This window comes from Bombus terrestris, chromosome 6 (assembly GCF_910591885.1).
Source record: "Bombus terrestris chromosome 6, iyBomTerr1.2, whole genome shotgun sequence".
Taxonomy (NCBI): Eukaryota; Metazoa; Arthropoda; class Insecta; order Hymenoptera; family Apidae; genus Bombus; species Bombus terrestris.
The window spans coordinates 4836100-4853864 of record NC_063274.1 but is presented as its reverse complement, the minus strand read 5'-3'; the positions used below and the strand labels follow the sequence as shown (position 1 = coordinate 4853864).

General features: G+C 30.9%; 2 protein-coding genes across 3 annotated transcripts; one reads left to right on the top strand and one right to left on the bottom strand.

Moving 5' to 3' along the window:
* The first annotated feature begins 52 nt into the window (after window positions 1–52).
* On the top strand, window positions 53–4058 carry LOC100642247 (phosphatidylinositol 3-kinase catalytic subunit type 3). 2 transcript variants are annotated; one of them, XM_003395933.4, is made up of 10 exons: window positions 53–226; window positions 512–706; window positions 783–1212; window positions 1328–1423; window positions 1637–2188; window positions 2258–2733; window positions 2801–2989; window positions 3057–3232; window positions 3297–3371; window positions 3478–4058. In XM_003395933.4, exons 1-10 carry the CDS (start codon window positions 153–155, stop codon window positions 3876–3878), a joined length of 2664 nt encoding a protein of 887 aa, XP_003395981.1. In that variant the 5' UTR covers window positions 53–152; the 3' UTR covers window positions 3879–4058. The 2 variants fall into 2 exon arrangements, with proteins under 2 accessions (XP_003395981.1, XP_012164589.1); XM_012309199.3 differs by having other exon boundaries at window positions 83–239.
* A 263-nt stretch (window positions 4059–4321) lies between these two features.
* On the bottom strand, window positions 4322–17430 carry LOC100642366 (mucin-3A). The gene is made up of 3 exons (XM_003395934.4): window positions 16003–17430; window positions 15804–15880; window positions 4322–15590 (listed from the first exon to the last, which is right to left on the bottom strand). The coding sequence occupies exons 1-3, from the start codon at window positions 16176–16178 to the stop codon at window positions 6379–6381; spliced, it is 9465 nt and encodes a 3154-aa protein (XP_003395982.2). The 5' UTR covers window positions 16179–17430; the 3' UTR covers window positions 4322–6378.
* Between the last annotated feature and the right edge of the window lie 335 nt (window positions 17431–17765).

Here is a 17765-nt window from a genome sequence, read left to right as displayed (position 1 = left end):
ATATGTTATGTACGTACATATATCACATCCCTATGGTAGCAATATTCCTTCATACAGTATGGTATATATACCAATGTATTAAGCACAATAGACGCGGCAGAATGATGGAAAATGTGAAGTAGAGAAATATGTTAACTTTGTAATTTCATAAAATGATGGAAGATATTAATGATAAGTTTTTCTATGTGTACAGTTCTTCGTTAGACACGAAAATACAAATTAAAATGTAAGATTTAATTGTAAGTGTGTGAAATGTAATAAGTGTCAGTATCAGCTGCTATCAGGTTACCATAATAAATGTTCCATAATGTATTTCCCCAATAAAAACAGGTGGACTACTGGTAGTATCATAAAATATAAAATAATCCGATTACAAATTCTAATTTAAATGTAGTACAGACAATCAAATATTTCATTACAGATTATCTGGATCTTTTAATTAAAATGCCATATGAATACATATCAATTTTAATGTAAATTATTCTAATATAGTACATTTTCCTTTTCATAGAGGAACATTAGAAGGAAAAAGACAACGACCAGAATATGATAAATTGCTTATCGACCCTATGTTGAAATACTCTGGTCTATATGGAACCAATGGAGGACGTGGGGATTTAGCAGCTTCTTTACAGGTGTGGGCTGGTGGTAGACCACTTGCTTTACCCGTTCATACAGCATATAAACATTTCACATCACGTTGGAAGTATGTATTATTGTTTTGGAAGTATGGTGACAGTATTTTTCTAAAATACGTGTAATATATATATGAATTTTCTTAGTTGGAATCAATGGGTAACTCTACCGATTTCTTATTCTGATCTACCACGAGATGCTCAATTATGTATAAGTTTATATGACTGTGCTGGACCTGGTAGAAAATTACCAGTTGGTGGTACAACAATATCTTTATTTGGAAAACATGGAGTGTTTCGTCAAGGAATGCTAGACCTTAGAGTGTGGCCTGGGGTAGAAGCAGATGGTAGTGTACTAACTAGTACACCAGGAAAAACTAGAGATCATGGGAAAGAACAAATGCAACGATTAGCAAAACTTGTCAAGAAGCACAGGAATGGTCAAATGAATAAAGTTGACTGGCTGGACCGATTAACATTTAGAGAAATTGAGTTAATTAATGAAAGAGAGAAAAGAGCATCTGAATACTTGTACTTAATGATTGAGTTTCCAGAAATTACTATGGATGGAATACCGGTATGAAAAACTTTAAATTTTGGTGCTATAGGCTATTATATAATTGTTATTTATAATTTTGTTATAAATTTTATTATTAATCTAAATATTTTAAATATTTTATATATATTTATAGTACTCTATAGTGTATTACGAAAAAGATGGGGATGAAGTTGTTCAACACAGATCACAACCAGATGTTGTAACTTTGCCCGATTATGAAATTTTGCAAGTAAGTATAATTACAAACTTTTATATAAAATATACAATAGATTTCAACTTTATTTATGATTATTATCATAAAAGCTATAATTATTTCCAAGAAAGAGAAAAAATAAAAAAGTCAGTTCTTATTATTTGGCTTACCCTTAAATCATTATCTTATATATATCTATGTGTAGTATATGTATAATTATTATATTCATTCATATATTTTTATTGTTAGGAAAATCTTGTGGAAGCAAAACATCATAAATTGGCTCGAAGTTTACGAAGCGGTGGCCATACTCGAGAATTAAAACCAACTTCAAATGTTCGTGATGCTTTAAACATAATATTAAGTTATCCGCCAACAACGGCTCTTTCTACAGAAGAACAAGATCTTATTTGGAAATATAGATTTTATTTGTCAAATCAAAAGAAGGCTTTAACAAAATTCGTGAAATGCGTAAATTGGAAAGTTGCTGGAGAAGAACGACAAGCATTAGAAATGTTAGCATTATGGGCACCACCTGACCCTGAAGATGCATTAGAGTTACTTGGCCCAGCATTTACACATCCAGCTGTTAGAAGATATGCTATTACTCGACTTAATCAAGCACCTGATGATGACTTAATGTTGTATTTGTTGCAATTAGTACAAGCTTTGAAGTATGAAGATTTTGAAAGCATCAAAAGGGCACATCAGACATTAATAAAAGAAAAGGAATCTGAAAAAGTTGAAAAATTAGATAGAGAAGTACAAATTAATGATTCTTCATCTACAGCTGTAACAACAGTAAGTAATTTTATAGTATAAACAATGAATTTCTCTAATTTGTTACGAATAATTATGCATGATTTACAGTCCAGTGAATCTGAAAGTGGACATTTCTCAGCAAGTCAAGATTCTCTTATGGATTTAGCATCTTTTCTGATTACTCGTGCATGCCAAAATACTACACTGGCTAATTACTTTTATTGGTATCTCTCTATTGAATGTGAAGATCAAAGTGATCCATCAATAAGTGCAAAACAAGATACTCGTGTTAAAGAAATGTATAATACTGTAATGTCAATGTTTTCAATGATGCTAGCACAAGGAAATGCTGTTTGGCAAAAAAGAAGAGCATTTCTTTTACGCCAAAAAATGTTTATTGATCAATTAGTAGCATTGGTAAAAGCAGTTGCACGAGAAAGCGGAAATCGTAAAAAGAAAACTGACCGGCTCAGGATATTATTGGCAGATCCGGATCCAGCATTTAAAATCAATTTTTCCAATTTTGAACCAATACCTTTTCCCTTGGATCCAGAAATTTGTATCAAGGGAATTATACCTGAAAAGTATGTGCAATTCTTTCTCCATAATAATGATATATGATATATTTAAGTAATGTAAGTTATTTTTTAGAGCCAGTCTTTTTAAATCAGCTCTTATGCCTTCTAAATTAACATTTTTAACAACGGAAAACAGCGAATACATTGCGATTTTTAAACATGGCGATGACCTCAGACAAGATCAATTAATTTTACAAACAATTGCACTTATGGATAAATTATTAAGAAGAGAAAATTTGGATTTAAAACTTACTCCTTATAGGTAAAAGTTCTTAGAACAATCTGTCAACATATAACGTTATTTAAAATATGAATTACTTTATTTTTAGGGTACTTGCAACAAGTACTAGACATGGTTTTTTACAATTTATTGAATCTACAACAGTTGCAGAAGTTCTAGCTAGTGAAGGTTCCATATTAAGCTTTTTCCGAAAACATCATCCATCCGAAAATGGCCCTTATGGTGTTGTACCTGAAGTTATGGATACTTATGTTCGAAGTTGTGGTAAGAATTGTCTTCCCGAAATAATTTATATCAAATTGAATTATATAAAATCATAAAATTTCAGCCGGTTACTGCATTATCACATATGTACTTGGTGTTGGTGACCGACATTTAGATAATTTACTCTTAACAACGTCAGGTAATTTCTGGTATAAATTTCTTAGTTATATAAGCTATGAAATCAATAAACATACATATATAAAATTGTAAGCATTTCATAAAATCGAATAACATTTATATTTCAGGTAAACTCTTTCATATAGATTTCGGCTATATTTTGGGTCGAGATCCAAAGCCTTTACCACCACCAATGAAATTGAGTAAAGAGATGGTTGAAGCTATGGGGGGCGTAGGTTCGGAACATTATCATGAATTTCGAAAACAATGTTACACTGCATTTCTACATTTGCGCAGACATGCAAATTTAATTCTAAATTTGTTTTCGTTAATGGTTGATGCTAGTGTACCAGACATAGCTTTAGAACCAGATAAAGCTGTTAAAAAAGTTCAAGATAAACTACGATTGGATTTGAGCGACGAAGAAGCAGTGCATTATGTACATAATCTTTTGGACTTATCAGTAACAGCTGTAATGGCAGTATTAGTGGAACAATTACACAAGTTTGCACAATACTGGCGAAAATAAAACTAAATCAATCGAGATAATGATTGTAAAGACTGTGTTCCTTCATAACTATTGCAAATATTACTATATTGTATATAAATGACCATACGTCTATAAATGTAACATAATTTATTGTATTTTGGGATTATTTTAGGTAATAAATCTTTGATAATAATAATAAATATATACTAGTACTTTTTATATGTTTGTAAATTGCATACAAAAATGTTTAATAATTAACATGTTATATGATCATAATAAAAAAAATTTTTACTGCATATATATGTGAACTATACATGTAAATTATATATATGTCAATAATTTTCGTAAATTACAGTTTAAAGTATAATAAAAATATTGCTTACTAGTTTCTTTATGAAAATACATTAAATAAAATAGTAAATATATTTTTTTACAGGCAAAAATTTATTGTAATGGGCATGTCCAAATAATAAAACAACAAAAACATTTATTGTATATATAATTTGTTACGTAAATATTTATGTATTTATTTTATCTCTTAGTTACAATCGTGTATGTGGTGCACACTGTAGAAATAAAAAGATAATATTGTTAGTGATGAAAATATCAAATTGTTATCCATATAACAACGAATTAATGCTATTTTAATCAATATCACTTTATGTCACTTAAATTTGATTACTTCAATGAAGCAATTATATCCCAACTTACGATTGTACCAGAAAATTTTAATAGAAAATGTAATTATATTTTCCCCATTTCACAGTATTACATACTATTTATAGGTATAGAAACTTTTATAATATAATTGCTTTGAAAAATATATGTACACGTGTATTTATGTATATATTGATTGAATTCAAAAAGCAATCAAAGAATATTAACAATTCAGTCCATTTTCGAAAATTTCTCTGGCTTAATTTCTCTTCCATTAAATCCGATATATCATAATCAATAACTTTCTTCCCGTAACAGTAACATAATATATACATGCGTGATCACGATTGAAAACGCCGCGAAAAATAAAAACAAATTTCTTTTTGATAACATGAGTTTATAAAGAATATAATATAACTGTTTTTATACTAGAATATGTTGGGAAATCTGTCTTGTTTGAGGGTTACATCATTCTTCAAAAAGAATTATTTGTTCTAAATTATTAGAAAAACTATTAAAACATGTTAAAACTATTAAAAATATTCATGTATATTAATGCACATGTGTAAAAATTTGTTTACATATAAAATTATGGTATGTAATTGTAAATATTTCACAGGAATAAAATGATCTTGTTTACATTAAATCGTTTATTTCTATTAATTTATTTTTAAATTACTCCCCTGTAAATATTGACTGATTTCAAACATGACAGATCTCCTATTAAATTTTTTTATTCTTTACATTTTAGCACACGGATTATACATTATCATAATTCAAATAATAGGCTTCTTTATTTATCATAAATGTAAACTATTACCTACAAATAAACAATGTATGTGTAATAATTCAATTCTTAATTCTCTTAATTATCTACACTTCTGATTATACATAAAGACTTTCCTGTCAGTAAATAGATTCATAAGTAGTCAAAAAGGAGAATGAAAAACTTATTTGAAAAATTAAGTCTTTAAAGAATAATCCAAGAAACTTTCTATTTGAATTTTACAAATATCTTGGGACGTACATTATTGGTACTTATTGAAGGTATATTGTGCATTTATACGTTCCTTAGGACTCGTCATTATGGAGTAGTAGTAAAGTTTCACTGAATTATTTTTCCAATTCTTATTCGATTCTGATTATTCTCCATAAGAACCCACAATAATATACAAATATTTTACATTTTGCATTTGTCCATATAGTGTAACTATTAAGTTTTATTGCAAAACTAGCAATAATTAACAGTTGTTACTACTATCCCAATGACAGTTTACAAAGTTTTACAATATACACATTGCATATGTATTGTATTTGAAAACATATAATCAATTTAGTATATGATAAAGTATTGTATCTAGTTAAAAGAAAGGAGAAAGAAGTTATGAATGATAATCTAATTCAATATATTGAAATGTTTATATTTTTTCAATATATTAAATAAGATGGATATATGTATAAGATAATATTTTTGTAACAAAACCATAGTTTTCCTCTGTAATTACACTGCTCACTTATCAAATTCTATGTACGAATATATATAATTAATATATATATATATATACATACATATTTATTCACAGATGTACATAAACATTGCACATTTGTGATACGTGTATGCATGCATGTATGTATGTATGTATGTATGTGTGTATGTGTGTATATATGTATGTATGTATATATATATACATATATATGTATATGTATTGTTATAAATTATAGATAAGAATCTAATTTTAACTTATATTTAGTTATTTATCATCTTAATATTATATTTACATTTGAAAATAGACGAGTTTATCTATCAATGGCTGTAATGTCCATTAGTCTATAAAAACAAGGACTCTTTTTATAGCGCAACGCTACTTCTCATCATAATATATTACCTCTCTGTAGGCCTAGTGGCTGGTACAGAACTTTCTACAAGATCGTGCCTGTCTATTGGTGAATTTTCTAATGTGTAATCAACTGGATATCTTTCTGTATATGTTGGTGTAGCTTCTCCTTGTTGAGTTAATTTTAATTCATCAGATTGTTCTTGATAGAAACTTTGTGATGCCTCAATATTTTGTGAGGAAGACTGCTCTGATTTTTCTATGTCATCTGCAGAATAGTAGCTCTGACTTGCTTCACTTTCTGGTCTGTGATCATAATAGCTGGGAGAAACATTATGACTGGAATAACTTGGTGTGGCTTCTTCTGGATTAAAATAACTTTGACTTGCTTCTTGTGGATTACTGTCATAATAGCTAGGAGTAACTTCCTCTTGTGGATCTTCAACCAATCTCGAATTTGTTTCTTGCCCCACAGATTCATAATAGCTTGCTGTTACTTCCTGGTGATGAGTATAATAACTAGATGGTTCGTTTCTATGATCTGTACTTTCTGTAACAAAATTCTGAGAGGATGTTTCCTCTAGGCCTGGCATTGAGATTGGAACTTCATAAGAAGTTGATACATTTTGCTCTTCATAACTAGAGGTTGGTACAGAATCCACATGAGTTGAAGTAATGTCTGGATTCAAATTATATGAAGATGTAGGTATTTCAGGTACTCCATTGTCATGGATACTTGTATGCTCTGCACTAGATGATGCAATATTCAACTCAGCACAAGGTGGAATTTCACAAGATGATGTACTTATTGCACTCTCTTGATCTGGATCCCTTTCTTGATTCTCAGGTGTTTCTGGAACATAAGATGAACTTGCAGTTTCATCTTCATTAAGTCCAGAATTATTTGTAGAAACTGAGGATGTGCCAATCCCATCTGTACCAATATCATTAGATTGAGATGGCATATTTCCTTCCTGACTAATTTCAGCATCCGTTTCTAAATTTTCTGGAATATTTTCTGCTTTACCAACTTCGTAACTCTGTGTTGGGAACGTCTGATCATCAATTGCATCATCAATAGTTGATCTTTCTTCTTGACTTTGCATTAATTCGTTAAAAGATTGGGTAGGCGCATTTGTACTTGCTTCTGCAGATGCTTCATATGATTGAGAAGCTTCATTTATCTTTGAATGTTCAAATGATTGTGTTGGTGGTTCTGTTACAACAGCTTCTTCATCTGTTTCCATAGGTTCATATGTTATTGATTGTGATGGTTCTTTTGAATTTTCAGACTTTGTAGCAGATTGACTAGGTAAATCAGTGGAATCAGTAGTCATTGCTATTCCAAACTGTTCATATGATTGTGATGGTATTTCATGACTAGCCTCTGCATTTGTTTCTCCAAAATGTAATTCTAAATTTCTTTGAATCAAATCTGATTCACCTTGAGATGATGGTTCATCTCTTTGAGAATCTTCGGATTCTTTCATTGTATTTGCAGCATAAATTTTAGATTCAATAACCTCATCTATATCCATACTATGTTCATCTAAACGGTTCAGTGACTCTGCTGGTAGGATTTGTGCCCCTTCTTGAGCAACTTCTACTTCATTGGATGTTGCTGCTTGTTTTTCACATATGGGAGAATGGACTTTATTAGCAGATCGTTCATTAAAACTTAATTCTTTAAATTTTTTTATATTCTGTGTTTCTTGTGAGCTATTTGTATTTATTTCATTTGAATTTGAAACTTCAAAATTCGCATGTTCTTCAGACGAAATTTTTGCATTGGATTCAGAAGTAACTAAAGTATTATCATCCATTAATGACATACTATTTGTCATTGCATCATCTGGTTGCTCCATAATTTGTACATGTACTATATTATCATTATTACTAACTTCTTCACTTTGGCTACTAATTCCCACATTTGAATTATTCTCCTCCTTTGTAACTGTTTGTTCCAAGAGCATCTCTTCTGACTTAATAGAAATTTCTTGAGAAGAGTATACTTCTTGCAATGGTATTGTGGTATCTTGTTCTTCATTTAATAAGGGAGATTCATTTGTTGATACAATAGATTCTTGGGAAGATGTAGAAACATTATGAGATACTGCCATTTCTGATGTTGCAGCAGTGTCTTGCGAGTTTATGTTTTTCTTGGAAACAACTGGTTTTGAAACAAGCATTTCAGAAACAGGTACATCTACAAAAGTCTGTTCTGGTGCCATTGATGGTTCTATAGTTGAAGCAAATTGCACATTTTCAGTATAGGTATCGTCTATTATTGGCATTGAAGGAGTAGTTTGGACTTGTGAAGTTTGTAAAACTATATTATTTGGTATTGAAACTGAATATGAAACACTAGGCATTGAAATAGTATTACTTTGTTCACTCGAAGTTCCTACAGCAATATTATCTTCTAAGTTTGGTAATACCAAATATTGAGTACTTGCGGGGATTTCCGCTCGAGCGATCTCTGCTGTACTTGGATTTTCCATGATTTCTCCAATATCTGGCATAGAATTACCAGGGATTTGTATTTGTGCTTCTCCCGTCGAAATATATGAAATATTAGGGCTTGTGATTGTTATTGGTAATTCAAGAGAAGACGGGATGGTTGTCACAGCAGAAGCTGGAGTTGACTCTGATTGTATTGGCAAATTACTAGGCACTTCTAAAGGCGTCATTATGGGTTGATTTAAAGTCAATGAAGTTTCAAGCACACAAGGAGAAGATATTGGTTCTGTAGGAGGTACGATAGTTGACTGCAAGATAGTCTGATTAATTAAACTTGTTTGAGTCAAACCAGTGGTCATTACGTTTCCTGCCGGATTTTCTGTTAAATTGATTTCTTGTTGAAAATCTGTATTTGCCAAAGCAGCAGCTAAAATATCTTGATTTGATGTATGTATTACTTCTGAAGTAGGAAGACTTTCTGATATAATTGTTTGAGTAGTTTCTGTAGCACTGGTTTGTATATTTGGTAATACAGCATTATCAAATTGAAGAACAATGTTATCTAATGTGCCTGCTTCTCCTAATGAACTAGGATCTATATATAATGTTCTTGTGCCATCTGGATTTTGCGTAGTACCTTCTAGTGACATAAGAGTATTATTATCAAGAGGTTGTATTTGTCCTTGTTCATCAATAGTTACCAAAACATAAGTTTGTGTTCCATCAGTACTTTCTGTTGGCAAAGCCATTATTTGTGGTTGTGTTGTTATTTTCGGTTCTTCTATTTTCTCTATTTCGCTACCCTTCTCAACATTGAAATTTTCTAGTTTAGGCTGGTCCTTTTGAACAGATTCAACAAGTACATCTTCTATTTTCGATTTCCTCTCAGATTCAGTAGATTCTAATGGTGGAAGAGACAAAGATGTAGAAACATTTGTATTCACGTTAGTCGTAGTTACTGAATTCATTGCAATGTTCAACAAATTCTTCTGCTGTTGTGTAGTAGTCTTATTTACTGATTGGCCTTTTGTACTAATTCTTGTAGTTGCAGTAGTACTAGCTGCCTGTTTTTGCTGAATTGTTGTTTTAGATACATTTGGTACAGTAGTTAATGGTACTGAGACCGTTTGTTTTGATTGAATATTTTGTACAGTTGTAATTGCAGGTTCTTGTACTTTTTGAACAACTATTTTTTGTTGTGTTTTTTGCTGTCGATTACTTCGAGGTATAATAACTTTTTGTATACTTGATGTAGATACAGATTTTCCTTTCTGTTGAATTTGTGGACTTAGACCTATTGTCTGTTGGCTACTTTGAGATACAATATTTTGAATAGTAGAACCTTGCTGTACAACTGTCTGTTTAATTACTTTCTTTCCTTGTTGCACAGTCTTTTGTGTAGGAATGGTATTTTGCAATACTACTGTACTGCTGCTACCAGTTTTCATTTGACCAGATCTTCCTTGTGAAGTAGTAGACATTGGAATTTTTTGCGATTTTTGTAACATAGGAAGCTGTACTTTTTGTTGCGCTGATTGGTATTGTACTTTATTTCCTTTGGATGGACTTTTTGCTGCAATAGCTTTTACTTGCTGTCCTGTTATTGGTGTCAAAACTGTTGCCTTATTGCTTACTATACCTTGAGTGCTTAAAATTGTTTTGCCAGAAATAGCTTGAGATATGGGGGTCAAAATAGCTTTAGAAGTACCTAAATTTTGTGAAGATAAAATGGTTGTACCTTTTGTAACTAGGGCTTTTGATCCAATGATAGTTTTCCCGCCTAAAGTAGAAGCACTTATCGGCGTATAAATTCCACCTTTCGTGAAAATTCCTTGAGACAACGTTCCCAATAAAGCAGTCTTTCCAATTGTTCCTGAGATAGGAGTTAGAACTCCTTTTGAAGCTATTATACCTTGTGTGTTAATAATCTTATGTCCAGCAGGAAGCTTAGATGTTGTTGCTGAGACACCATCTCCTTTCGGAGCAATGAGTGTTTTTGAATTTATAATACCCTGTGGACTGATAGGGCAATACACTTGACCCTTATTTGTCATAATTCTTTGAACCTTGCCACTTAATGTTTTAGAAATATTTAAAGGTAGCATTTTAGTTTGGCCTGATTGTGCTGATGTTAATATAACTACTTTACTACCTTGATGAACAACTTGGGCATTTCCAGTACTTTTACCAGGTATAGCAATTTTTTGTTGCACACCAGTTTTTCCTTGAACACCATATCGCAATTGTTGACCTCCAGATGTTTGTACTACTACATATTTTCCTGATGTACTCTTCTGTGTTAAAAGAGGTGGCACTTTGTTTGTTGTTGGCGTATTTTGAAATTTTATACCTTTCACACCACCTGTAAGTGGTGGCACTAGCGTTTTTATACTTGTAATTGTAGGTTTTGCCTTAGTTTTGTTTTTCAAAATTGCTGGAGTACCACTCTTTTTCTTTGAAGGTGACATTTCATTTGTAGTTTCATTCAATTTGAACTGACTTTGAGTGGGAGATACTATTTGCGTAGTTGGTGTAAAAGATAGTGTTGGAATTGTGCTAGATGCAGGTATAATAGAAGATATAACAACAGGCATTTGTTCAATGCTTTCTGGAGTTAAAACATCTTCACTTAAAACAAATGGCATTGAATTTATATCTAGTTCCATATCTGCCAAGCTTTGTGAACTTTGTTGAATATATTTTTCAGTTGTAGTAGTTGTAGTTGGAGTTTTTGAAGTTTTTACATTTAACTGTTCATTTTGTGCCTCTAACATAGCAACTGTTTCTGCTTCTTCAGCTTTTAAAACTTGTAACTTTTTAGTTAAAGACAAATGTGGAGATGTAACCTTTGAACCAGTTTTCAGTTTGGTATTTGAAGATGCAGATTCAATTTTCATTATTTTCGTTTTTGGACCACCCTTTTGGTCACACCTTTTTGTACCATCGGTTTCTAATTTATGTTTTACTCCTTTCTGTGGTAATTTATCTAATAATTTTGACTTTAAAATTTGCATAGGTTCGGTCAATGTTACATTTTCAATTATTCGTGGCATTTCACGTTTTTTTACTGGTACATTAACGTCTGATGATGGGGAAGGTGTAGAAGTTAATGATCTTGAAGATTCATCTAACTTTTGCACATCTATATTGATAGATTTAGTACTGTCTTCAGTAGGTGATTGTATCAATGATTTAGGCATAATATTAAATTCGTTTGTTGATGTAAGTTGGTCAACATTTTGAAAAATAGTATCATCCACTTTAGCATCGATTTCAAGATTTTGATCAACTACTACTTCTATACCTTCAAAATTGCTCATAACTGTGACTTGAGAATTGTTGTCTTGAGAAAGATTAGGATAATTTTCTGGAATATTTGGATCTTCAGTTGTCATATTTTGAGTTGTCTCAGAAGATGTATTTATATCTATTTCTTCTTCAGGCTTTTTCTTCACTAATTTCTTACCTTTTTTTCCTTTACCAGTTGTATCAGAATCATTAACTATACCCTTTTTCTTGTCGATATGCAAAGTTTTTAAGAAAGCTTCCTGGAATGTATTTGTTGATTTTTCTTCAGGAAATAACTCTTTATCTTTCTTTAATTTTGCACATGTATCTGGTGTAAATTTTCCTTTATATCTTGTTTGCATAGATGTTCTATTTTGAGCTTGCTGCTCGCTTAATGTACTTATTGAGTCTGTAGGCAATTGTTCTAAATTTTCTAGTTTAGTTTTTTGTTCTTCTTTCTCCAATGTTTCCATTTCTATATGCTGAATTTTTTGATTTATTGGTATGGTTGTGTTTCCACCTTGAATTTTATTTTCTTCCTCTATTTGATTTACATCTTTTGTAATTTCTACATTATTTGTGTCTATTTCAAGTTTTTCTGGAGCATCTTTCTCCTGCTTTAAAGAATTAATTGCCTCTGTATCTGTACTAGTTTCAATTGTTTCATTAGTAGTTACATTTTTCATTTGTTCTTGTCCACTATTTAATTTAGGATCTATCATGATTTTTTGAGTTTCATCAGTACCAGAAATATCAATTTGTGATAATTCAAACTTTTTTATTTGAGATTTTTTGGGAGGAAGCATGTCAACAGTTTTTGAAGTATCTAATTGTTGATAAGATGCTTCTTTCTCTGATGAAAGTTCCAGTTGAAGAGAAGTAGGAGATTCTAGATCTTTTAAATCTTCTTGTGAAAGATTACTTGAAGTTAATATACTTTCAGTATCATTGTCTTTTGTTTTCTCATATTCAAGAATTGTACCTTCAAATTTAGCAGTATTATCTTCTGTTACTGCAGATTTTGTATCTTCAAGGACAGATGTATCAGATTCTTTTAGTAGAACTTTTTCCTCAGTTGATACCTGTAACTTCTTAGGAATTTCAATAGAAATTTGATTGTCTGCAAGTTTTGTATCTAATTCTATAAACATTTGGTTTTTAGATGTATTCTCAAATAATTCATCTTTTAATTCTATATTTGAAGAATTAACATTATTTTCTGTTGTATGTATAGTATTACAGGAAATTTCTATTTCTTTTTCTGCTTCAAGATCAATGTCCTTGCTTATTTTCTTAATATTTTCTATAAATTTCTTATTTCTTTTTGATTTATTTTTTATTTTTTCAGAAGATTTTTCCTCGCTTTCAGATTGACTTTCATCAGTCTTACATATCATTTGATCTGCATCTTGTACATATATATCAGATTCTAAATATTTTTTATTTGGTTTTCGTTTTCTTCGACCATATGAACGCTCGCTATCAGATTCTGATGTTTTTTCTATTTCAAATTTTTCAAATATTTTTGAATTGCTTTTATTATCCCTTATTTTTGGGCTTTCACAACCACTGGCACTTTCACTAGTGTTAGCACGCATAGGTTCTGATTTTCTTAATTTACTACTGGGCTTACGACCTTGAAGAGTAATATTTAACTGGTCGTCATTTGATAAAATTTTTGTAGAATTTGAATTAGGCACTTGATCTTGATCCAGCATATCTGCATCTGAATTTTCACTTTGTTCTGGAAATGTTTCAGCAGATTCAGACATAACTTCATTTTCTGTTTCTACTGTAAAACGCTCAAACGAAGTTTCTTCAACTTGCTTTGAAGGTTCCTGTTTTACATTTTCTGCATTTCCTTTAATAGTTGCGTCTTTAATGTCCGTTTGTTCATCATCAATAGGGATATTTTGTACATCTAGATTTTTGTTTTCTATTAATTTCTTATTAATATTTAACGTTACGTTTGTTGTAGGAGAATTTTGCATCTCAACATTTTTTGAAGCATTTGTAGTATTTTCATTCTCAGCTTCAATCCTTTCAACTTCAAATATTTCCACGATTTCTAATTCTGTTTCACAAGTATTAACATTAGATTTCTGTGTTTTTTCTGATTCTTTTCCGGATTTAATTTTTTCCTTTGTATGTTCAAGTTTATTATTTGTCTCTTTATCATTAATTATAACCTTGTCACTGTTTTTACTTTTTTCTAAACTCTGCTCACTTAAAGATGACTGTGTATTTAATCTTTCACATTCATTTGAACTAGTATTATCTTCATCTTCAGGTTTATTATGTTCAATTTCTTTTTCTTGTTCTGTTTTTAAAGCTTGACTCATTTCAAATTCTTTTATTATTTCTTTTTTCTGATGAAATGCACGAGACTTTTTCCTTACAGGGGGTATGGATGGTTCTTCTTCATGGAAATCAAAACAAGATAATAATAATTTTTTATCTTTATTTGATGCAGTAGGTTTATTTTCGCTGTCAACATTAAAAGTTTCTTTTTCCATCTGTGATTTATTATTAGACTCATTACTCCTAACATCAGATATTCTAGCATCTTTTTCTAATTCGGACGACTGTTTATCAAAAAGATTTGATTTCAGATTTTTCGAAATATTAGTACTATCAGATAAAGAATCTTCTGTTATGTTAATTGTTGTAAGCGTCTCGGTTTCTTTAAGTAATTTTTCAGTTTCTGCAATAATTTCACTAGCATCTGGTAGTGTATTATTCTTTTCATTAAGTTCTTCTGATTTGTCAAAATCAAATTGATTTTTTGGTGAAGAATCATTCATAGATGCTATATCAGTTGGATTACTTTTATTCAAGCTAAGTTCTTCATCTGATTCATCTTCCCAATCTGCTAATATAGTATCGCGAATTTTAGGATCTGAAGTCTTTTTCTTTTTAGCAACTTTCTCATTTTGTTTAATTTGTTTTCTTTTGCCAGATTCACTGCTGCTTTTATTCTTATTTGATTGACCTTTTTCTTTCTTTGTATATTTCCTTTTTGGAGTATCTACATCAGAATATCTACTTGTATATTGAGAATAAGTTTTTACTTTAGATTTGGACATTGGTGAATTTCCTGATCTGTGGCTTTTTATGTGACAAATAATAACATTTACTCGCGAGGAAGTGAAATTACATAAATGACAAGGATATTGTGGAGACCCACTATTATTCGGTGTAGATGGTAAGCTGCTAGGTTGTTGACGTATCCGAACTTCATGATCACTTTCTTTTAAAAATCGTGGATGTGTGATTTTTCGTACAACTTCGCTACTATCACTTTTTCTATGACCTTCTTCACGTTCTCGTTTCTTTTTAGGAATTTTCTTATCTCCAAATAAAGCCGATATATTTGGCTTTTCTTCTGGAGAAAATTTATCATGGCTTAATATATCAGGATCTCCTCCTGTTAACTTTTCAGCCATTTCAACGTCTCCAGGAAATTTGTCCATGTATCTGGATCCATCTTTGCATCTGCTTCTATATTTGTCTGCAAGTAATATTATAAAATGTATAATTATACAAAATGTGCCAGGTTGGATGGTATACCTGGGCAAGAGAATATTTGATATGCAAAAATAAGTAAAAAAAAAAAAGTAGGTTTGAATGACCTCCCAACCTACCCTATTATATTTATTATTTTAAACTGTATACTCACATATAAGTATTAGAAATATACTATTCTAAATATAAGAAATATTACCTAATCCTTTCCTGATAAATTCATCTTTCAGGGTACAGTTGTATTTATAAATCTGTTGATAGTTCTTGACAAATTCACTGAAAAAATTAAAACATTGAGACATATATATATAAAAGATATAAATATCTATTAGCCAAAAATAATATTAAAAACATTAATAGATTTAATATATAATAAAAATAAGTTGAAGATTACTTACTATGTATCTTCTTGAAAAAACTTCACAGCAGCTATTAAAGGTTTCTTTTGAAATCCATGTTGAATATCTTCAGGTAAATTGTGGAACCCAGTAACTTGTCCAGGCCACCAACAACCTCCGAGTTTCACCCAAACAACATCTCCATCCAAATAATTAATTTCTGTTTGCTCACACATTTTAGAAAGATACTTAATATTATTCTTTCATAAAACCAGCATTGAAATTCAACATAAATATCTTATATATTATCTATCTTTAGATGAAGCACCTCAAGTAATAATTGTTCGCGTATTGTAACAATAAGAAAGAATTATTCTACTGACTGAAATCTGGTCTTAATATATAGTAACAATAAGTGGTTTTATTTAATTTGAGAAGAAACATGATAAATATCTATGGAAAACCATATAAACAAATGCAATATGCAATTTGCAAATGAATAAATGATTCTCTTAAGTTTATGGACACTTTTCGATTACGTTTCTCTCATTTTGTAAATTTTTAAACTTAAAGTACATACATTGATTGATCAAAACGCTTTTGATTTCTTCATGTGTAACATTTTACATTAGGCATAAATACAAAAGACAATATAACCACTAGAGTAAATCCTGCTACTAAGCCTTAATTAATATGTCCTTCTTCCAGATCTATAAATTGCACCATAAATATTCGTTCCAAAATCATGTATTACATATTTTATTAGAAATACACGAGAGAAAGAAAAAAAGAACAGATAATACACTAACAAATTGTCGTTGTTTTCATGTTATGTTATCTTGAACAAAGTATAGCAATCATCCGTAGTATATAAAACAAATATCTTTTTTCTTCAAAACAGTCAATTAATTTACAAGCACTCCGATGTTTCAAAATACGACAAATTGTTCACCCATATGCGCGGGCATAGATAAAAATGGAATCGGAGGTGTATTCGCGGGAAACCAGGAGCGAGCGTCGCTCCGTGCACCGCTTCGTCGATCTTCGTTGATCTCGATGCCGACGTTGTCCGCGAGAGCCACGTCGGGCATCTTAGCCCGCGAATTCCGTGATTGGATATATTCCACACACAGATGCACAGCAGTGAACCTTTATGTGTTCTCTTGACTGTTTGTTAAGACGACGCCGCAATAGAATGTTATAGCCCCGAAATTGGCGAGCGTCCCAAGAAAAGAAGTTTCTCTTTTCACCTCACCTCTTATCACTTAGTCACTATAAACTAGAAGGGTTCGCAAACGTCTTGATAGCTGACCATGCGATGTTGCTGCGCGCACATTTAACCGCGAAAAGTACAAGCCAACCCCGAACGCAATCGACACATTCAACGCTCTACGTCGCTCATACGACATACGTACATGTTCAATTTCCCGACGTGCAACGGGGCTCTGTACGGTGGATGGATGGATGTGTGATGGATACTTCCTTCTCTCTCGTTGTTCGAGATTCTCGATTCGACAATGTTACCAACTGTTGCATTTTATCTATCTCCTACCTTTCTACCAATTTCTACTTATATACATATCTTATTTTAGTAATTCTACAATTTTATAATTATTCCAATAATTGCTAATTGCGCTAAATATTATTTTCAGGATAGGAATAAATAAACATTGTTGATTTTAAAAAGACTTTATTCTATATATGATAATGAAATAAAAATTATATAAAAGATCAAAGGTGATAAGGATTTAAATGCTAAGTAATACCTGGTAATACACATACATTTCTCATGGTTTATCACTTCAATATAATTTATCAATAGT

Bases quoted from the DNA above. Each gene is read 5' to 3' on its own strand.
- LOC100642247 (XM_003395933.4), top strand. From the start codon at position 153: ATGATGGAAGATATTAATGATAAGTTTTTCTATGTGTACAGTTCTTCG. The intron at 707-782 runs GTATGTATTATT...GAATTTTCTTAG, and splicing joins CATTTCACATCACGTTGGAA to TTGGAATCAATGGGTAACTC. The intron at 2,734-2,800 runs GTATGTGCAATT...GTTATTTTTTAG, and splicing joins AAGGGAATTATACCTGAAAA to AGCCAGTCTTTTTAAATCAG.
- LOC100642366 (XM_003395934.4), bottom strand. From the start codon at position 16,178: ATGTGTGAGCAAACAGAAATTAATTATTTGGATGGAGATGTTGTTTGG. The intron at 15,881-16,002 runs GTAAGTAATCTT...TAATTTTTTCAG, and splicing joins TTTTTTCAAGAAGATACATA to TGAATTTGTCAAGAACTATC. The intron at 15,591-15,803 runs GTAATATTTCTT...TATTACTTGCAG, and splicing joins ATTTATCAGGAAAGGATTAG to ACAAATATAGAAGCAGATGC.